General features: G+C 58.6%; 3 protein-coding genes across 6 annotated transcripts in view; 1 reads left to right on the forward strand and 2 right to left on the reverse strand.

Moving 5' to 3' along the window:
• ABCA2 (ATP binding cassette subfamily A member 2) overlaps positions 1 to 3,274 on the reverse strand; it is a 33,231-nt gene extending 29,957 nt beyond the window's left edge. For all 4 annotated transcript variants that reach the window (XM_030286909.4, XM_072936511.1, XM_030286906.4 and 1 more), the window contains exon 1: positions 3,074 to 3,274. In XM_030286909.4, the coding sequence (XP_030142769.4) occupies positions 3,074 to 3,139 (66 nt within the window). In that variant the 5' untranslated portion in view covers positions 3,140 to 3,274. The remainder of the gene's footprint in view (positions 1 to 3,073) is intronic.
• Positions 3,275 to 6,175: 2,901 nt separating this feature from the next.
• FUT7 (fucosyltransferase 7) lies at positions 6,176 to 10,113 on the forward strand. Its single transcript, XM_002192561.5, has 2 exons — positions 6,176 to 6,488; positions 7,958 to 10,113. The coding sequence occupies exon 2, from the start codon at positions 8,002 to 8,004 to the stop codon at positions 9,043 to 9,045; it is 1,044 nt and encodes a 347-aa protein (XP_002192597.1). The 5' UTR covers positions 6,176 to 6,488; positions 7,958 to 8,001; the 3' UTR covers positions 9,046 to 10,113.
• A 1,590-nt stretch (positions 10,114 to 11,703) lies between these two features.
• LOC100228280 (POU domain, class 5, transcription factor 3-like) lies at positions 11,704 to 17,037 on the reverse strand. Its single transcript, XM_030286772.4, has 5 exons — positions 16,555 to 17,037; positions 14,886 to 14,997; positions 14,337 to 14,467; positions 13,636 to 13,800; positions 11,704 to 12,884 (listed from the first exon to the last, which is right to left on the reverse strand). Exons 1-5 carry the CDS (start codon positions 17,035 to 17,037, stop codon positions 12,633 to 12,635), a joined length of 1,143 nt encoding a protein of 380 aa, XP_030142632.2. The 3' UTR covers positions 11,704 to 12,632.
• Positions 17,038 to 18,583: the final 1,546 nt, after the last annotated feature.

An 18,583-nucleotide genomic window follows, 5' to 3' on the forward strand; every position in this document is an offset into this window, starting at 1 on the left:
ACGGCATCCAAAATCCCTGCAATAGGCCCCAGAGGACAGGGCAGGGTCTGTTTGTCTTCCTCGTGGGAGGAAGGAGCTGCTGCCTACTCCATGCCAGCCTCTCTGCCCATGCCAGTGCCGTCCACAGTGCCAGGAGGAACTGGCAATAGGTGCTGGCCTGCAGGAACCCTGAGGGATGGGGCTCTCAAGTCCTGCAGGGTCTAACTTTTCCAATAGCATTTTAAGGCTGCAGAAATACCTTTGAATCTTCATGGCTCCACACTTTAATCACTGTTAGATGCCCACTTTTGCCCAGAGCCAGAAGATAAAGGCAGGTAAAGCCGTGGTCACAGGGAAAGATGACCTTGAGAGCTCTGGGGCAAAATAGGCCCCAAAATGCATGAGGCTGTGCCAAGCTGCCCAGCTCCAGTGGAAATCTGACCATGGGCTGCTGGTCACCACCCAGGTGGGGCCTGAGAGGCTTCCTCAAGGTCACCTGCCCCCATAGGGACAGACAAGGCTGGGTCCAGGGGCTGCCAACTCTCATCCTGCCAAGGCCTGGCCACCCTCACCTCTGGTCACTTCCAGTTATGTCCATCTGTCCCACTACCCCCTGCCTCCAGCATGGACACATCCCCACCCCTGACAGCCCTGGAACAGCAGCCTGGCACTCAAGGCACAGCCAGCAATCCCCAGGGCTGCCATGGGCACCCCCAAGGGACCCCACAGCCCGGCTTCCCTCTGCCAAGAGCCACTGATGCTGTTCTGGTCGGATCTTCATCATCCCAGGGTTCCTGCCTGAATTTATGCTCTGGGAAGAATAAAATTTGGGCCACAACGCATAGGAGTCCCTGGAACAGCTCAGCCACACTAGGCAAGGTCCAAAGCCACCATGGGCTGAGAACAAGGCCTTACAGAGGTGCCACTGAACAGGGACAGTGCCTGGTCATGCTGCAGGTCTCCCTGCACCCACCATCCACCCGTAAGTAGCCTGGCCAAACACTCATCTAAATAATAAATATTGTTTATTAATAAATTAATAAAGTCTGCCTATGAATATGAAAGTCCATCTAAACTGTGAATAAAGTCTGTCCCAAAACCATGGCTGTACCCTACTGCAATCCTGCTCTTGAACAGCCCCTGCTGCCAGGGACAATAGGGACACCCCCAGGCCACCAATATCCATGGGCAGAACACAGAACTGCTCCAGTAGTAAAGTCCCAGCTCAGAGGCCTCAGTCAAACCTGGAGTCTCTGCTTCCCCCCCCACCCCCCCCCACCTGTGCAGCGCTGGGTTTGCTGCTCCATCTATTGCCGGGAGGGGAGCACACGGTGGCAAGGACTGACCCAGGGGAGCACCTGCAGCACCAGGCTGTGCCAAAAGGCAGCTGCTGGTGCCAACACTCCCTCTCTGAGGCTGGGAGAAGCCCAGCAACCCCCAACTCTGCCTGCCCCTGGGTGAACATCCAGCAGCTGCTCCAGTCCCCCAGCCTCTGGCTGCTGCATTAAGATCACTCCAGTGAGAGCTGGTTTCTCACAGTGCAACAATCATCTGCAGCCATTGCCAAGATAGACCCGCAACGGGGAACCCACTGCTGAATGCCAGGTGCAGCTGCCACACAGGACCTGGCTCTGCCCTGGCCAGCCACCACCGGCAGCTCAGACCAGCAGCACTGCTCGGAGAGGACAGAGCTCCCCGCAGAGTGGGCAGGGTGATGGCCCCTGCGCACATCAGGGACAGCAAGTGACTCTGGGATTCACACACAGCAGGAGCATAAGGAAAGAGGTGATATACACTGGGCACATGCATCCTCAGGGCACAGCTGTCTAGGAACTGCCTCAAATCCATCCATGAGCACCCGCAGCACTGGAACCAGCTCTCATCCTGGCTCACAGCTGGTCCCCTGCACTCACAGCATCGCTGGGTGGGCAAGGAGGGGCTGCTCCATACCCTGCCACCCTGCCTGAAGCAGTGGCACTCGAGCAACAGTCCATACACATGGAGGTGATGGGGCCTGTCTCCTCCTCTGGCCACAGCTTCCTGCACTGCACCCCCACACTGCCCACAGGGCTGCTAGGGAGTGTGACAGAGAAATGGGTCTCCGAAAGCTGTGTGTACCCACACTGATGGCCACGGAAGCCAGGGCCAGGTCAGCTGTTGTGTGCCAGGGCCCAGCTGTGCCAGGCTGCTCATCCTAGCAGGCAAGGGTCCGGCACAGCCCCTGTTGTGGCCATGCAACTCTGCTCAGGGTAAAGAGGGGAGATGACTCAGCCAAACAGCATCATCCCCCTCATCCATTTTGGGGGCACAGGGGCTGTCAGTGCAGGGAAACCTGCCTGCAGCGCAAGGCTCATTCCTGCTCGTGTTACAGGGACCTCTGCTGCTCCAGTTACCGGGACACGGGGTCTGGTGCTGGCGGCTGCAGGTGAGGAACAGCAGGATCAGGCCTGCGGGATATTTGGGAAGGGAAAAGAAAAGCGAGCTTGCGAGCAGCAGCTCCCCTCCCCCACCCGCTAAAAATAACCGGCTCCCTCGGGCCGTGCACCCACCCCTTGCCCACAGCTGCGGCATCCCTCGGGGGGCTGATGGACGACCCCACACACGGAGCCTGCGACAGGGCGGCAGCAGCCCCGAGGCCCCAGCACGGTCCATGCCATCTTACCCCTTCTGCCAGCCCGGGAGGGACACACACCAGCCCCCCGGCCCCCAACCCCGTGAAGTTGCCTTTTCTCCAGCCCGCGGAAGATAGGCGGCTCCGACCCACATATGGACTGAAAACCTATTTAAACCCGGCGGGTATCGGGGCTCGAGGAGCGATCCCACCCGCGGGGGGGCGACATCCAGCCCCGGTCCTGGGCTCCCCCTGCGGCCCCGGGGACCGAGCGGCCTCACGGACACGACAGCGAAGCGGGAGAGCCCCAACTGTTGCTGCCACACAGAGCCCGGGGCCGCGCGGGCCGGAGAATTCATGCACGGCTGGCCCGAGGCAGGCGGACATCGCCGGGCCGAGGGACCGGGGGAATCCTCCGGCACCACTTCCGCGCGGGGCCCGGCCTTGCCCCTCGGGCTGCAGGGCCCCCTCGCCCCCGCTCACCGGGCTGCGCCGCTTCAGTGTCACGTTCTTCCAGAGCAGAAGATGGAGCTGATGCAGGAACCCCATGGTCGGGTCGGGCTGGCCCCGCCGAAGGGCCGCGCCGCGCTCAGCTCCGCGGTCACCCACCGCCCACCGCCATCCCCTCCCAGCCGGTGCCTACTGCCGGCCGTGGGTTGCCGGCCTCGGCCCAGGCCTGGCTCCGCCGCACCCGCCCCGACCCTGCGCAGCACCAGCGCCACCCCCGGCCCGCGGCGGCCGCCCCTTAAAGGCACCGCCGGACCCGCCCGCAGCGCGGCCCGGGCTCGGCTCGTCCCGGCGGCAGCGGCCCCGGTGCTGACTGTACAGAGCGGGGCTGCTGCCCCAGCGGCCGGGGAATCCTCGCTCCCCTCGAGCCGCCGCCCTCCCGCCCCTCAGCCATACTCGGGTCACCTCCGCGCTTCTGCCCCTGCTGCTCCCCAGGACGGGAAGGATTAGCCCGTGGCTGCGGGATCTGTGTACCAGGGTGCCACGGCTGTCCCTCCTCTTGGGTGCTGCCCACCCTGCTCCTGCCTGACCTGTCCCATGGGCATGTGCTGGGTGTTTTTGGATGGACCACCTTGCTGCCACATCTTGTCTCCTGGCGGCTCTGAACCCAGGGCTGGATGCCCTCAGCAGTAAGGACTGAACCAGGCCAGCTCTCCTCCTTAATCCCATCCACTCTTCTTCTATCCATCCTTCTTCCTGCCATTCATCCATCCTTCCTCCTATCCATATTTCATTCCATCTGTCCATCTATCCTCCCATCTATCCTTCCTTCCATCCTTTCTTCTTTCTTTTCCTCCTTCCTGCCATCTTTTTTTCTTTCCATCTGTCCTTCCTTCCATCCATTCTCCCATCCTTCTTCCCCTCCCTTTTCCTATCCCTCTGGTTCCTGTCCTCTCCATTTCCCACCTGTCCCTCCCTCTTCCTGCTCTCCCTCACCCATCTCTCCCCATTCCCTCTCCTCTCTTCCAGCTCTCTGTAACCATCTCACACTCCATGCTCTTCATGGGCCAAGTGTAGCCAGCAGCAGTGAATCTCTCTCTGGCTGCCCCAGCCCCAGTGGTGCTGCCAAGGGTGCCTGTGCTCAGGGCAGGTCCTTTGGCAGCTGCCCAGGTCTAACAAAATCTCTCCTTGTCCAACACAAAGCAGCATTATTCCTCAGACTTCTGGGCAAAACACTGCTGAGGTCCAGGAGGACAAAGGATGCCTAGTGATGTGGTGGTGGAGAGGCTCTGTGTGCCTAGCTCTGTGTTCTGGTGAGGATGACTGGTTTGTGAGGGCTGCTGGGTGTGCAGACAGGGCTATGGGCAGCAGAGATGCCCAGAACTGAGGGGAGCTGGGCTTTTACTAGGTCCCTGGGGAAGGACGGACCCTAGACTCCTAGACAAAGAATTGTGTGTGGTTTACACACAGCCCACACAAGGCGCATCTCCAAGCCCCTGTCCTGCAGCAGGGTCCTCAGCTTGGAGGGGCACAATGCGGGGACCCATGAGTGGGTCAAAGCCCTGACCTGGGTCTCCTGCACCTTCCCTCCTGCTGCCCCTGGGTGGGTCTTGAGGAGCTTCACAGTTGCCCTTCTGTTTGGCATGGCCATGGAAACCCCAAGAAGTCAGCAAGGGACAGACCCAGTAGTGTACCATGGGGCAGCACAGTCCCAGAGACACTGTGGTAAAAATCCTCCAAGGACCCAGGGCCTGAAGCCCAGCTCCTCCCTGGGCTAGAAGCTCCAAAGACCTTGTGGCCCATCTCCTCCATGGACAAGCCCTGAAGACTTGGGAACAGGGAGCCCTGAGCACCTCTCAGGGGACTTCCTTGCAGGGTGACCAAGTTCCTGTCTTTGTATGAAGTCATCTGCAGATGTCAGTACCCACACACATACGTCTCTCTGCTCTGTGCTGGTGCTGTCCTGATGGTCAGTATTCCTGATGGTCTCATGGCCTGGCCCCTGGCCTTGATCTCTGACCAACCCACCCAGGCAGCACTGGCCCTGGCTCCCTGCCTGGCTTAGAGCCATGTCCCTTGGGCCACAGGGTCAGGGTGTTTGGATCCACTGGCTGCAAGTCCTCCTAGGGCATTGTCCTTGCACACCCAGGATACCCAGGGTATCCTGGGGCAGTACCCACACATTAAGTGTGGGTATTAAGTGCCAGGGAAAAGCTCCCAGCTGCTCTACTAGCCATCCTGAATACCCTATGGAAATATTGTCTCCAGTGCTGTCCTCCATGGAGGGGAATGACCCCAGTCCATGGGGCCCTGGGTTCTCAAGCTATGGGGCAGCAGCAGGATGATGCCAAATGCTCCAGCCAGGCAGGGATACTGCCCACAGACAGCAAGGCTAGGGCAGGCAAGGCTGGGAATGGTGCCCTGGGAATGAACTGTAGTACTTGAGCTCTCAATCATGTGGGGGAAGAAATGCAGAAAAGGAGTGAGAAAAGATGACAGGAAACAGACGTGGGTGTGGAAGAAGGAGCACCTTCCCTTGGGGCTGCAGTTGGCCTTTGAGGGCTCCTGGGGTGTCATTGAAACCACAGAGCACTGCTATACTGTGGCATGGCACCATGGCATTGTGCCCAACAGGGATCCCAAGAGGCTAGCAGCAAGCAGGAATGAGGGTGCAGATCCCTGGGGCACTGGAGCAGCCTGAGAACCCCCAGGGAGTAGTTTGGAGCCCTCTTCCCAGCTCCCTGTGTGCCAAGGCGTAGGGCATACCCTTGCCAGCTTCAGGGACAATGGTGCACACCTTGATGCACATCTCCTTGCCTCTGCCTCAGTTTCCCCATCTCATTTTGCCTGCCAGGGCTTTCATGGAGACTTGGGTCTTGAACAGCAATGCCAGCAAAGGACAAAACTGAGCCAGACATGGAGCAGGGCAGAACTGGGGCAGGAGCAGAGAAGGCAGCTCTCCATGTACACACTGCTGAGGCTCATACGTGCCTGCTTCCCCTTTTGGCTGGAGACATCCAAGACAGGACAGTGCCCAGAGCTCGGTGGCACTTCAGGGCTGTTGATGTTTTCAGGATGAGTCAGTGGGAGTTGATATCCTGTTTGCAACCAAGCTGCGGGTGGCAGATGGGTGGCACCTTGTCAAGGCTGAGGGCACCTACCCAGCCACGGGGCACCCACCTTATTCTGGGCCATGCATCCACCATGGGGTGCCCATTTGGCCAGAATGTACACCCTACCATGGGGCACCCACCCAGTCACAGGGTACCCACCCCCCAGCGCAGTGCAGGGAAGTGCTGGGAGTGGGGTGTGCCAGCTGACACATGGAGCAGGAAGGACCTGCTGTGGGGCTGGCACAAGGCAAAGCTGAAAAAAAAGAGGAAGCCCTTGAATGCCCCAGCCCAGCAGCACCCAGGCAGACGCATCTGGCACCTCGCACACCTCCATCACAGTAAGTCTGAGTTCAACATTACTGACCACCGAGGGGAGAGGGGCTGAGAAATGGGGTGGCCTCTGCCACGGCTAGCGCAGGGGTTTTCCTTTCAAAGCATCCCCAAAATGGGGGCAACATCCCCAAAACAGAAGCAACATTTCTGCTGCTGGGGACAGAGACCTGCAGCACTGATGTGCAGTGTGGGGAACCAGCAAAGTTTTCCCAGTCCTTTCTGCTTCCCATGCCAGATTTTTCTGGAGCTTAAACTTAGCTCATGCATTTTAGCAGGACAGACGGACTGGGCCAAGGTGGGGAAGGGATTTTTTTGTAGCCAAACTGCAGTGCTGGGGTGGGTGGGAAAGTAGGGCACTGCTTTCCAGGAGACCCCAAAGCTGGCAGCAGGGCTCAGGCAGCCCACATGTTTCCAGAGGTTTCCACAAAAGGAGAAACCACCTATGGTGCTAAATGCTCTGAGCCCTGCAGTGGGACCAGCTTTCCAGAGGAGGCTTAAGCTGGTGGCTGGTCCCCAGTGCAGCCAACCATCTCCCTCTCCATCTCTGCCACTGCTCCACTCCCAGCAGTGCTGCTGGTTAAACCACAGAAGCCCGAGGCAGGCCGATGGGCACCCTGGCAGGGTGAGCATCCATACCACAGCTGGTACGGGCCCATGTGCCTGCAAGCTGAGACCCACCAGTGGCAGCCCCAAGTGCTGCACTGTCCTCCCTGCTCTCTCTGTCCTCCCTCCCCTCTGTGCCCACACAGTGGGGCACTGGTCATCTGTGACATCCTAAATATAAAATGTGAGTGTTTGAGCCTCAGCCTGCTGGGGACTGGGGAGTGCACCCTGACCTGGGGAGGGCACCTCGAGCCTGGGAATTTCCTTGCCGTTGTCACAGGAGAATGCTGGGGTGAGTTGGCACTTCTTGGGCAGGACACTGCCAAACTTGGCCCTCATCAGAGTTTTGGACTTCAGAATCAGTCACCCCATTTTGCAGACAAAGTGTCACTGTGGGGCTAATCAGGTGGGACCAGGACATTCCCTCTTGTCCTTTAGTGCACAGCAGTGGCAAGGCTGGCTGCATGTCAGGTTTGACCTATTCTGGGCAAAGCAAGAAAGACTGAGACTGTGGTTGTGTGTCAGGTGGGGAAACTAAGGCACAGAGGAAGCAAGGACTGCCTGTAGTAGGGTCAGCCAGGTGGGGCAAAGGGGCACAGGTGGCTACTTCCTATCAACTCTGCCCCTCCCAGAAACATTTGTGCTCCCTCAAAGGTCACTAGGGACTACAGGAGCATGAACAAAGGCCACCCTGGGGTGATACAACCTGCATAGGGAACTCTGTGGCACAGGGAGGCAGAGGGTTCTGGGGCGGATGCTGATGCCATGATAAAGGCCTTTCTTTGGCCCCTCTGGCCACAGTGCCTCCCCACCACTCCTCGTCCTTGGCAAGCTGAACTGATGGTCCTCAGTGGCCTCTCCTCTCTCACAGGTGTCAGCTCTGTCACCCGATGAGGTGACAGCCAACCCACCAGCATGCCCTGGGCATTGCCGCTGCGATGGTCACCATGGGGACGGTCTGGTGTGAAGGCCTTGGTCACTGCTGGAGTGTTTGTAACCACCCTCTGGACCCTGAGGTTCTTCCTCAACCCTTCCAAGGGCTCTGGAGAAGACTCTAAACACAGGGAGCCATTGGTGATCCTGGTGTGGGAATGGCCCTCCAAGCAGGTCCCCAATGTCAGCAGAGACGTGTGCCATGAGCTGTACAGTATCACAGGCTGCCAACTCACCACAGAGCAGCAGCTCCTGCACCAGGCCAATGTGGTGGTGTTCCCCCATTCCAGGCTCCAGCCTGGCCGGGACAAATTGCCCAAGGAGAGGTTGCCAGGGCAGAATTGGGTGTGGGTCTCCCTGGAGTCCCCATCAAACACTAGAGCTCTAGCAGCATGGAACAGGACCTTCAACTGGGTGATGACTTACAGACAGGATTCAGACATCTTCATCCCCTATGGCAAGCTTGTGCCCAACCGGTCAGCCACTGTGAACATCCCTGCAAAGACCAACTTGGTGTCCTGGGTTATCAGCAACTACCACAGGACTCAGAAAAGAGCTGAAGTCTACAAGAACCTTTCCAGGTACCTCCATGTGAATATATATGGGAAAGCAAACAACAAGCCCCTCTGCAAGGACTGCCTCTTGTCAACAATATCCAAGTCCAAGTTCTACCTGGCCTTTGAGAACTCCATCCACCGGGACTACATCACAGAGAAACTCTGGAGGAACTCACTGCTGGCCGGCACCGTGCCTGTGGTGTTGGGGCCACCCAGGGCCAACTATGAGCAGTTTGTTCCTGCAGACTCCTTCATCCATGTTAACGACTTTGGCTCCCTGGAGGAGCTGGCCACCTTCCTGAAGACCATGAACTCCAGCCGCTACCAGCAGTTCTTTGCCTGGCAGAGGAGGTTCAGTGTGAAACTCTACACCGACTGGAGGGAGCGGATCTGTTCTATCTGCACAGCCTACCCCCGCCTGCCCCATGGCCACCTCTATCCTGACCTGCAGAGCTGGTTCAACTCCTAGTGCGCTGGGACCCTTGGGATGAATGCAGGCAGGGGTGGGAGATGCACGAGGCACCCTCCTGCACACAGGATGTGAAACAAGGACAGGAGCCCCCACTCTCCTCCCAACCCAGCTGTTGTCACACTGCACTTCCAGCAACTCCCTATGACTTCATTTCTTGTGAAACAGGACTTACCACTCCCACCTAACACTGAACACCTTGCCAGGGTGCTGGCAGGACCAGGTGCTTTGGAAATTAATGGCACAATGCTGCTGAGGCTGTGCATGTGGTGTGGGCAGGGCAGAGGGGTGGTGGGTAGCTCAGGTCTCCCCAGCCTTCCCCTGTGATGCTCAATGTCCCCCCAGCACCTGCTGAGTGCCGAAGTTTTGGCAGCAGAGGCCCTGTGGCGACATTTGTGACTGGGCTGGAGGAGTGGGCCTCAGCCCAGGGGGGCCATTACCCAATGGCCAGGGAGGAAGGACAGCATCTGCTCCCCCTCTTCCTGGCAACACCCATTTCCTTCCCCACCCCTGAGCCACGGGTGCCACAGAGGAGCCACAGGACAGTGGATGCTCTCAGAGCAATCTCAGTGCTGCCAGGCAGGCCATGGGGCACTGGTTTGTCACCCCCTCCCCGCTGTGACAGGAAGCCAGTGAGCTGACAGCTTCTGGAGGCTTTCACTACCCTGAAGCAAAGCCAGTCCTGTGGGCAACTTGCACATGAGCACATGGCACTGGGGAAACCCTGCAGTAAGAGCACCCTGCACCATGGGCATCCCAAAAAATACCCGTTGCCCTGATTTTTAAAAGTGTTTTCTTTTACAGTGCTTTTGAAAGTTTTAAAGTCCTTTTAAAAGTTTTCTATGCCTTCTGATAATGTTTACGTATTTCCACTGGAGTTCTCATTAACTGTTCATGTAAATAATGATTGTTTCGCATTCTTTGTGGGAGGAGAGAATTGACGGAGTGTTGGTTTGACCAGTGTGGTTGGAGAGGTGGCAATTTCATTCTCCAGTCCGCTGTCACTTTTGGAATTCTATATATTGCGAGGTCAGAAATAAAATTTGCTCTTTTTCTCTTTTGAACTTACCAAGCTTCTGTGTATTCATTTTGTGTCCAATAGTGACAGTACCCATCTGGGATCAGTGGTGATATCGGAGCTGACAGGACGAGGGGTAAGACATGACTGCTCCATCTGTGCCTTGCTTTTCGCCCCTCTACTCAGTGCCATCAACTCCCTTGATATAAACAATTATTTTTTGTCACAAGCTTCCTATTTTTCTTCCCAGTGGCCCTGAAGTCACCAAACCCCACCTCTACCACCCTGTGAGCTGCTGGGTGCCCAGGAAGACTGAGATGCAGCAGAGGGGACATCCCTTCCCTGGCACAGCCCTGGTGAGGTGGCAGCTGGATGAGCACACTGTGCTTTTCTGACTTCTGTGGCTTCCGCTTTCCGCTTTGTTTTTCTGGGTCAACCAGAAGCGGAACAGGAGGGGCTGTGGGTGCCCACAGACAGATTCTAGGTACTCATGGGCAGGGGGTGCCAGGGTAGCAGGATGGAGGGAGGTCCCATGGTGGGCTGCAGGTCTTGTATGGCTGCATGCAGAAAACCAGACAGTGAAAATGCGGAGAGAAGCAAACCTTTGGGAGATGACATCTGTCTCATATTTCTGCTTCTGACCCTGCCAGCTTCCTGCACCCCTCAAGTGCCAGGCAGAACTGGGCAGCAGCAACAAGGGACAGTTTCCGATGGATGCCACACACAGCTGTGCCCCTACCCTGTGGGCAGGCAAGTAGGAGGCTCTGGGGAGCAAGCAGGGATGCAGAAGGGCACTGCCCCATAAAGTTGGAATCTAGCCCAGCCCAGCCTTCTGCAGGGTCCCAAGGTGCCCTGTGAGCAGCTGCCTTTGTTGCCCCTATTCCAGGTAGCCCTAGAGAGCAAAGTCCCAGCTACCACTCATCAAGCTGAAAACAGGGCTTTCCAAAAGTTTCCCTACAGGCTTGATTGGGGATTTCATTCTGCTCAGGGGAAGGGGCCTCGAGAGAATGGACTGGGGTGGGAAAAAGTAAAGGGTTATCCCCCAGACATCCCTGCTCTCACCGACATCCCTGCTCTCACCAGCTCAGCTCCCAGTGCCCAATGGACCTGCATGGCTGGGTTGTTATCACCCCACCAGAGACTGCCTCAGCTGGACCACATATGGGAACATACATCCCTCCCCCCTACAATGAGGACAGCCTCAGCTTTCCACACCTCTTCACCACCCACCTTGGTACATCCTCCTTAGTTCTTCTCTGTCCCTGCCAGCTGCTGGAGCAGCCTACAAGAAAGCTCACACTGCTTCCAACCTTCCAACCTTCCCAGAAGCAGTTATAGCAATCCAGCAGCTTGAACTGGGTGGAAGATGACCCCTTCCCTTCACTTTTGACCCCCTCTGCTTTGGGGGGCAACAGTTCTGACAAATTGGTACCACTCCAGGGCCAAGCTGCCACCAGTTGTGGAGGGTGACAAAGCTGCAGGCAGTCAAGAGCTGAATGTTGCTGGCATGATGGGGACATGTCAACCTTCTTAGGCTGCCTTGCTCCAGCCCTGCTATGCCCCTGCATGCAGCCAACCCTCAACTGCTGGGCTGCAGGAGCAGGGATGCAAGGAAAGGGTTAACTCATTCTTGCCTCAAAGAACTCTGAGGTTTATTTCACTGCCAGAGGGAATGTGATTAAGAACAAAAAAAATAAAAATCATCATTAACTACAGCAGGCTGGAAGGCATGGGGTGCTAGCAGCATGGACAGGGTGGTGCAAGCCCCCTGGGCTGGGCCCTCCAGGGAAAGGTGATCTCTGGGCAGCTGGGCTGGGGCAGGAGACAGCAGCTGGAGAGCGGCGAGGGGGGTGGGTGGGGGGTGATGCTGGGCACAAAGCACTGGGGAGGACCCCCCACCCCCCAAAATCCCAAACAAGCTTTATCAGCTGCCCCACAGAGCAGTGAAGCTCTCTTGTGCCACAGGGTGAGGGGCTCATCTTCTCTTGCCCCAGCCCTCGGCTCATCATGGCCACCCAGGAGGGTGGGCAAAGCCACCAGAGCCATTGGCCCTGGGCATGGCACCCCAGCCATTCTCTACATGACAGGGCAGAAGGAGACACCTGGGAAACTAGATCACTACAAAAATTTTTGCTTTTTAAAAACTACAACCAAAAACCTTTAAAAAATAATAAAACCACCACCTCCCCCGACCCTTCCCCAAAATCTAAAAAATACTGGGTCAAGCCAGTCTCACAGGAGAGCAGCTGGGCTGGGGCCAGGCACGGACTCAAGAGCCCTGGGCACATGTGGCTTCAGAGGGTGCAGTGGGGCAGGAGGAGCTGCCCCCAGGAGAGGTCAGAGGGGGGCCTACGCTGCTGGGACCACTAAGCTCACGTAACAGGGAAGGGCTGGGAGCATCTGCAGAGAGCAGGCACCATCCCTGGGTCAGGCTCTCAGCCCCTCGCACCCCAAAAGCCGCACACATCAGCCCAGTGAGCAGAAGCAGGGCTATGCCTGTGTGAGCCAAGGGCAAGGGGGGGCTGCCTCAGAGCACCAGCCCACCTGCAGTGAGCCTACAGCCCCTGGTTCAGTGGCCGCTGTTACTCATGGAGAGCCCAGGCTGCAGCGCTTGTGGGAACATCTCAGCTTTGTGGAAGGTCGGCATGTAGACAGGAGGGGAGGGTGCCAGGCTGTAGCCCTGGGACGTCACTGGGATGGGCAGAGTGGAGGGCACCAGGGGCTGGTTCATGTCATACATCATCCCCTCTGCCTCGTTGCTGTAGGGCAGCAGCAGCCGTTTGCCTTTCTGACGCCGGTTGCAGAACCAGACCCGGACTACCTGTGGGAAGGGAAACAGAGAAAGGTGAGGGGGTAACCCAGGCACACCATGTGGTTGACAAGGAGATCCTTCTGCTGGTGGCATCTCCACAGCACCCCAACCTACCAGTGCAGCCCCCTCCCTGTCACAACTCCTTGCTAGGCTCAGTTCAAACAACCTTCAGCCATGACCACTTTCCCACTGCTTCCGGAGTTGAGAGATGACAAAAATGGCATATGTTAAATAGGAAAGAAGATAACAAAATTGAAAGAAAGGCTTCTCTCCAAAGGCTGGTAGCATAGCCAGATGAAGCCAATACGCAAACACGTGCATTGTTAGTGGGTTGTGGTTTTTTCTCTTCTGGAGCATTTCCACTTCAGAATAAAAACATTGCAACTATCCATGTGGGTTTTTGGGATCAAAAATCAGCTTCTCCAGAGATGAATTAGTATCAAAGGATTACGTTATCAAATTACTTTCACGTATTTATATACACAAACACGGATGGCTGTAGTTGGGTCTGGGAACTATTTTTATCTCTCTTAAGTTTTAAATATTAAATGTATGAACAAAAGCCTTCTCTGGAACCAAGTGGTTTTTCTTTTTCATATTGATGAGCCATATATATCCTAACCGTCTGGCACAGCTAAAGGGCAGCTGTTTACATCTCTTCATGTGTATTTCATTTTGTTGTGAGCTAAAGTATCAGACTGTCAGGTGCTCAGGAGCTGGCATCATTAGGGCACCCATCCTCTCCACCCTCCCAACCTACATCTTTATCCAGGTTGAGGTCCTCAGCGATCTGGGAGATCTCCTGGGGACTGGGCTTCACACACTTGCGGAAGAAGCTCTCCAGTGTCCCTTTCACATTGGTCTCGATGCTGGTCCTGCGTTTTCTCTTCCGCGCTTGGGCTAGTACTTGTTCTGCATTGCACATCTGGGAATGAGAGAGGGATAATGTTTTGTTACCAAGTGGAAGAGTCTCCACCAGGCTTGGGACACATGTGTGGCTGGCTGCAGAGCTTGGGGCACAGATTGTGTCCCTGTGACTCTCCACTGAGCATCATTCCACTGTGACTGGAGCCATTCCCAGTGTCCCAGCACTGCCAGCAGTGAGGCTGGACACATATTTCTGCATCCTCCACAGGTTCCCCAGGGAGCAGCAAGCTGCACAATCAGTCTATCTGAGATTCCAGCAGGACCTGTCTACTCAAAATGGGAGCTGCCACAATCACAACGTGTCTGCAGGGGGATTGGACTTCCTCCCCCAGCCTAACAGTAGATGAAACCCAGTGGTTTGCCCTCAAGCCAGACTTAAGCCATGCAGCAAGATCATGCTGTGGCACAAGATGCCTTCTGTTCCCCTCTTCTCTCCCTGAAAGCAAGTGGGAGAGAGGGAGGAGAATGGGGTATCAGCAACTACCTGGCTCAGGGTTTGGAGGTACCCGGCTCCCAGCCCCCTCAGCCCAGCACCTCTTGCATGTTGTCTGTGTTCTCCGCCTCGTTGAGCCAGCGCTGCAGCAGTGGCTTTAGCTTGCACATGTTCTTGAAACTGAGCTGGAGCGCTTCGAAGCGGCAGATGGTTGTCTGGCTGAACATCTTCCCTGCACGGGCAAGGCAGGCAGAGCATTACATAACACACAGCTTCCCTCGCCAGCAGCTCCTCAGGATCCTCAGGACCACCCCCAATATTGTGCTGTTCCTGGGCGACCAGGAAAGGCATTCTCCCTGTTCCTTCAACAGGGATTTAAAGCCCAAAAATACATCTCAGTAAGCAACTGTAGCTATTTCAGACCAGTTCCCTGTGAGCTCGAAGATTCTATCTCACCGCAGATCTGGAGATATCCCTCCAGGAGGGGCTTCCCCCCCGCGCCCCCCCCCCCCCCCGCCTCCTTTGCAGGTCGTCAAGGAGCAGGAATCATCCCAAGTGATTTCAAATCCCTCGTGGGCCTCTCCCTTCCCAGCGGCTATGGGGTAACTCCAGGGCTTTCCCTCCCTCCCCGACCCCACCCGACTCCTCACCGTAGAGGGTGCCCAGCGCCAGCCCCACGTCAGCCTGGGTGAAGCCCAGCATGATGCGCTTGTGCTTGAGGTCCTTGGCGAACTGCTCCAGCTCTCCTGAGGTTGGTGCATCCTGGCAAGGGCAGAAAGACACTGAGAAGGGACAACTCGCGCCCAGAGTCCAGGGTCTGTTGTGGTCCCCGAAGGACAGCGGCAGAAGAGGGTTCGGCTGAGCCCTCGGGAGCACTGACACCGAGCAGGCTCATACAGGATCCACCCCGACCACGCACACTGCTCAGCTCGACCCAATCTGGCACGGCAAGGCTAGCACAAGGGCACCAAGAGCTCCTGCTCTGCCGCAACACGCCTTGGAAATGTTCCCTTTGTCCTCTGGCTCGCGCCGTCTTGGCCTGGCCAGAGGCAGCACAAATTATCACACTGGCTGAGTCTCACTCATCCACGACACGTGCGCACGGGGACGCTCAGTTCTCCCGCGGCGTGGGCCACTTCCCCGCGGCTCCCGGCTGAGGCAGCCCCTCACCCGCCTCTCTCCCGCCTGCGTCCGGAGCAGGGAAAAGACTCCCGCGAAGAGGGACAAAACCGCCCCCGAGCCGCGTGAGCACCTCTTTGCTACCAGCCGGCTCTTCCGTTCTGGCAAGCGGCTGCCCAGGCGCTTCCCACCTTTCTGCCACGCAGCCTTTAGCCTCTACGGGGTCATTTTGAAGCCTTTTACCCAATTTCCACGTTTTCAGCGGGGTTTCGGGTTTTTCAGGAGTTTTTCCTGTCACCGAGCCACGGCTATTAGTTCCTGGCGTATAATCGGCACCGGTAAACTCAGAGCATCCCTCCCACGGAGGAGGGATGCCGTCCCAGATCACCATCCAGCTAGAAAATGCCATTCATGACCACTTCCCACCCAGAGCGGCCAGTTGCGGCCCGAGGATACACATGTATCGATTGTGGCGTGGGACATGCCGCAGCTCCGACCCACTGGCGGCAATGCGAATTCTCCCAACCCCATCAGGGACCAGCCCCCGGCATCGGTCGCTGCTCCTCTTCGCGGGGCGGGATCGTGATACGTCAACATTGAAAAATACTAAAAACTAGCGCAAACCACAAATTTAGTCGTGCCGGGAACCAGCCCCGCTGCCCCCGTATTCCTCCCGCCCTCGTCTCCGGGCTGTCTCTGTCCCAGCAAACTTCAGTGCCCGAGGAGCTCCGGGAGCAGCGCCCGAGGACGCAGCCGACCGAAGGGGACGGGGGTGGCTGGCCAGGAGCCCTCGGTGACCGCGCTGCGCTGCCCCGAGTTTCACGCCGGAGCCGACCTTCGACATCGCTACCCGAGACGGCCCTGCCGCATCGCGTAGGGGAAGCTGCGGTCCCGAGTTCCCAAAACTCCCTTTCTTACCCCAAAGCAGCCTCCCCAAGGCTCTCCCTCTGCGGAGAGTCTGACACATGCGGGACGACCCCCAGCGCTGGGTCAGGGCTTCTCCCGGGGGCACCCGACGGTGGGCCCCGGCAGGTGGCACCGGCGGGTCTCGGCGGTACACGAGAGCAGCCGGGCAGCTCCTGCCGTCGGGGCGGTGAACCGCGGCTCCAGACGGGAAGGAAAGCCCCATAGGCACACTGTGTGCAGACGGCGGGAGCGGGGCCGGGCAGCCCGCCCCGTCCCCGTCCCGTCGGGTCTCACCTCCTCGCCGCTGTCGCTGGAGTGTCCGCCCTCGCTGGCGGCGCCGCTGGAGCTGCCGCTGCTGCCCAGCCCCGACGGGCCGCCGGAGCCCGGCTGCAGCGCGGCGGGGCAGAGCTGGGGGCCAGGGAAGGCAGGGGCAGCCGGGCCAGAGAAGGGCGGCCCGGGCAGGGCGGCGGGGCCGGAGGGCGACGGGCCGGCCCAGGGCGGGGGCGGCCAGGCCGGGCCGCAGCAAGCGGCGGTGCGGGGCTCGGGCTCGGGCTGGCTGCAGGGCCGGCCCGGCCGCGCCTCCACCTTGGCGGGCGGGGGCAGCCAGGCGCGGGCCGGCGGCGGGTCCCGGGCGGGCTCGGGCTCGGCGGTGGCGGCGAAGGGGAAGAAGAGCGGCTGAGCGGGCGCCCCGTCGAAGCTGCCGCGAGGGAAGGGCGGTCCGGCGTCGGTCAGAAGGCCGAAAGGGGCGGCCGGCAGCCCCCCGTCCGGGCTGAACATGCTGCCCGCCGCCCGCTGCCCTAGGGCTCCATGCGGGGGCTGCCGGCCAATGCCTCCCTGCTGGGGCGCCGCTGGGGCCTCTGAGAGCGGCAGGGCCGGGCCGGGACGGATGGAGATGGGGCCCGGCCCCATTGGGCCCCGCATCGGTGGGTCGGGCGTGAACTTGATCCCCCAGGGGGGCGGGGGGCACGGAGAGAAGGTGCTATGGGAGGGGGCTGCGCCGGGCCGCACCCAGTGCCGGCGGGGAGGCGGACAGGGCAGCCCCGATGGGACAGGGAGGACACCGATCTTGCCGCGGGGCTCGCACCCCTGCAGTGCCGGGGGACTCGAGGACACCCACGTCCCTCGCACCCCTCCGGCCCCACGCTGTTCGGGGAGCACCGCGCCAGTGTTAGGGACAGCAGCAGCCACGGGGTCTTCCCACATGGGAACCCCCACCTCTGCGGAGTCTAGGCAAGAAACGAGATGGCTTTGGGGAGCTGTTGGCGGCATGAACTGGAGCCAGGGGCTGGTGTGAGGCAGCATATCCAGCTGTGGCAGCCACTTGTCCCCAGTACAGAGGACAAGCCGCGCGATGGCGGTGTCATCGTGCAGTAGCAGGGGTAGCCCAGGGCTTGACCATCACCTCTTGCCCCTCTTACTGCCCGGTCTTCTTGACTGAGCCTCTTAGCTCCTTGAGGAGCATGGACAGATCTGAGACTCCCAAGGCCCCTTACAGTCTCACCGTTCCTCTCCTCTTACTCCACAGAGAAGGGTTGTGGCTTGGAGGACTGTGTCTGTCCCTGGGACCTCAGAGCTCAGTGTGCTGCCGGGAAAGGAATTGCAGCCCCAACTATCGTGTCCATCGGCTCCACAATGAAGCACGCTCCATATTTTCTCTATCTTAAAAGACTTGCCCTTCACACTGCCCTTCACAATGGCGCTACCTGGGCTGGCTCCAGTCATTTCCCCTTTCCTTTCCTCCTGGCTCAGCACTGGGAACCTTCCCGATCCTGACACTGCCATAACATCAGCCTCTGCTTGGCTCAGCCCGATGCCAGTTCCTGTGTACAGGCAGGTACCAACAGCATGGGCACCCTCTGACCTCAGCAGGAGCAGGGCGAGAGTGCTCCTTTCGTCAGCACCCCGTGATCCCAGCCGGAGCAAGGCAGGGAGTGATCCCGCTGCCGACACTGCTGCCTGTTTATTAACCCGGATTACTGGGAGCTGCTGCCGTCTCGCACTGGAGATATGGCGAGGAGATAGGCTGGAGCAGCCTCCCCCGCGGCGGGATGGCAATGGGGCTGTGGGCGGGGGAACTCGGGGAAGGTGCTTGATGATGTTTATGAAGCACTTGCTTTGGCTGCCGAGACGGCTGGAACCTAGGGACTGGCACCCAGGGAGCGATGCCCTGGGACAGGCACCGAAGGGCTGGCAGACAGAGACTCATACCCACAGCTGGCATTCAGGGACTGGCATCTAGGTACCGGTATCCACAATGCCAGAAGCAGCCCCTGGCCCAGCACACGGCACTGCTGCATGTCAGGGGAAGCGGAACAGCTAAGCC

The sequence above is a fragment of the Taeniopygia guttata genome, chromosome 17 (genome assembly GCF_048771995.1).
Source record: "Taeniopygia guttata chromosome 17, bTaeGut7.mat, whole genome shotgun sequence".
NCBI lineage: Eukaryota > Metazoa > Chordata > Aves > Passeriformes > Estrildidae > Taeniopygia > Taeniopygia guttata.

Excerpts from the sequence above, each read along its gene's own strand:
- FUT7 (XM_002192561.5), top strand. The coding sequence starts at position 8,002 with ATGCCCTGGGCATTGCCGCTGCGATGGTCACCATGGGGACGGTCTGGT.
- LOC100228280 (XM_030286772.4), bottom strand. The coding sequence starts at position 17,037 with ATGTTCAGCCCGGACGGGGGGCTGCCGGCCGCCCCTTTCGGCCTTCTG. Across the intron at positions 14,468-14,885 it reads GGCGCTGGGCACCCTCTACG|GGAAGATGTTCAGCCAGACA; the intron begins GTGAGGAGTCGG and ends TTGCCCGTGCAG. Across the intron at positions 13,801-14,336 it reads ACACAGACAACATGCAAGAG|ATGTGCAATGCAGAACAAGT; the intron begins GTGCTGGGCTGA and ends TCTCATTCCCAG.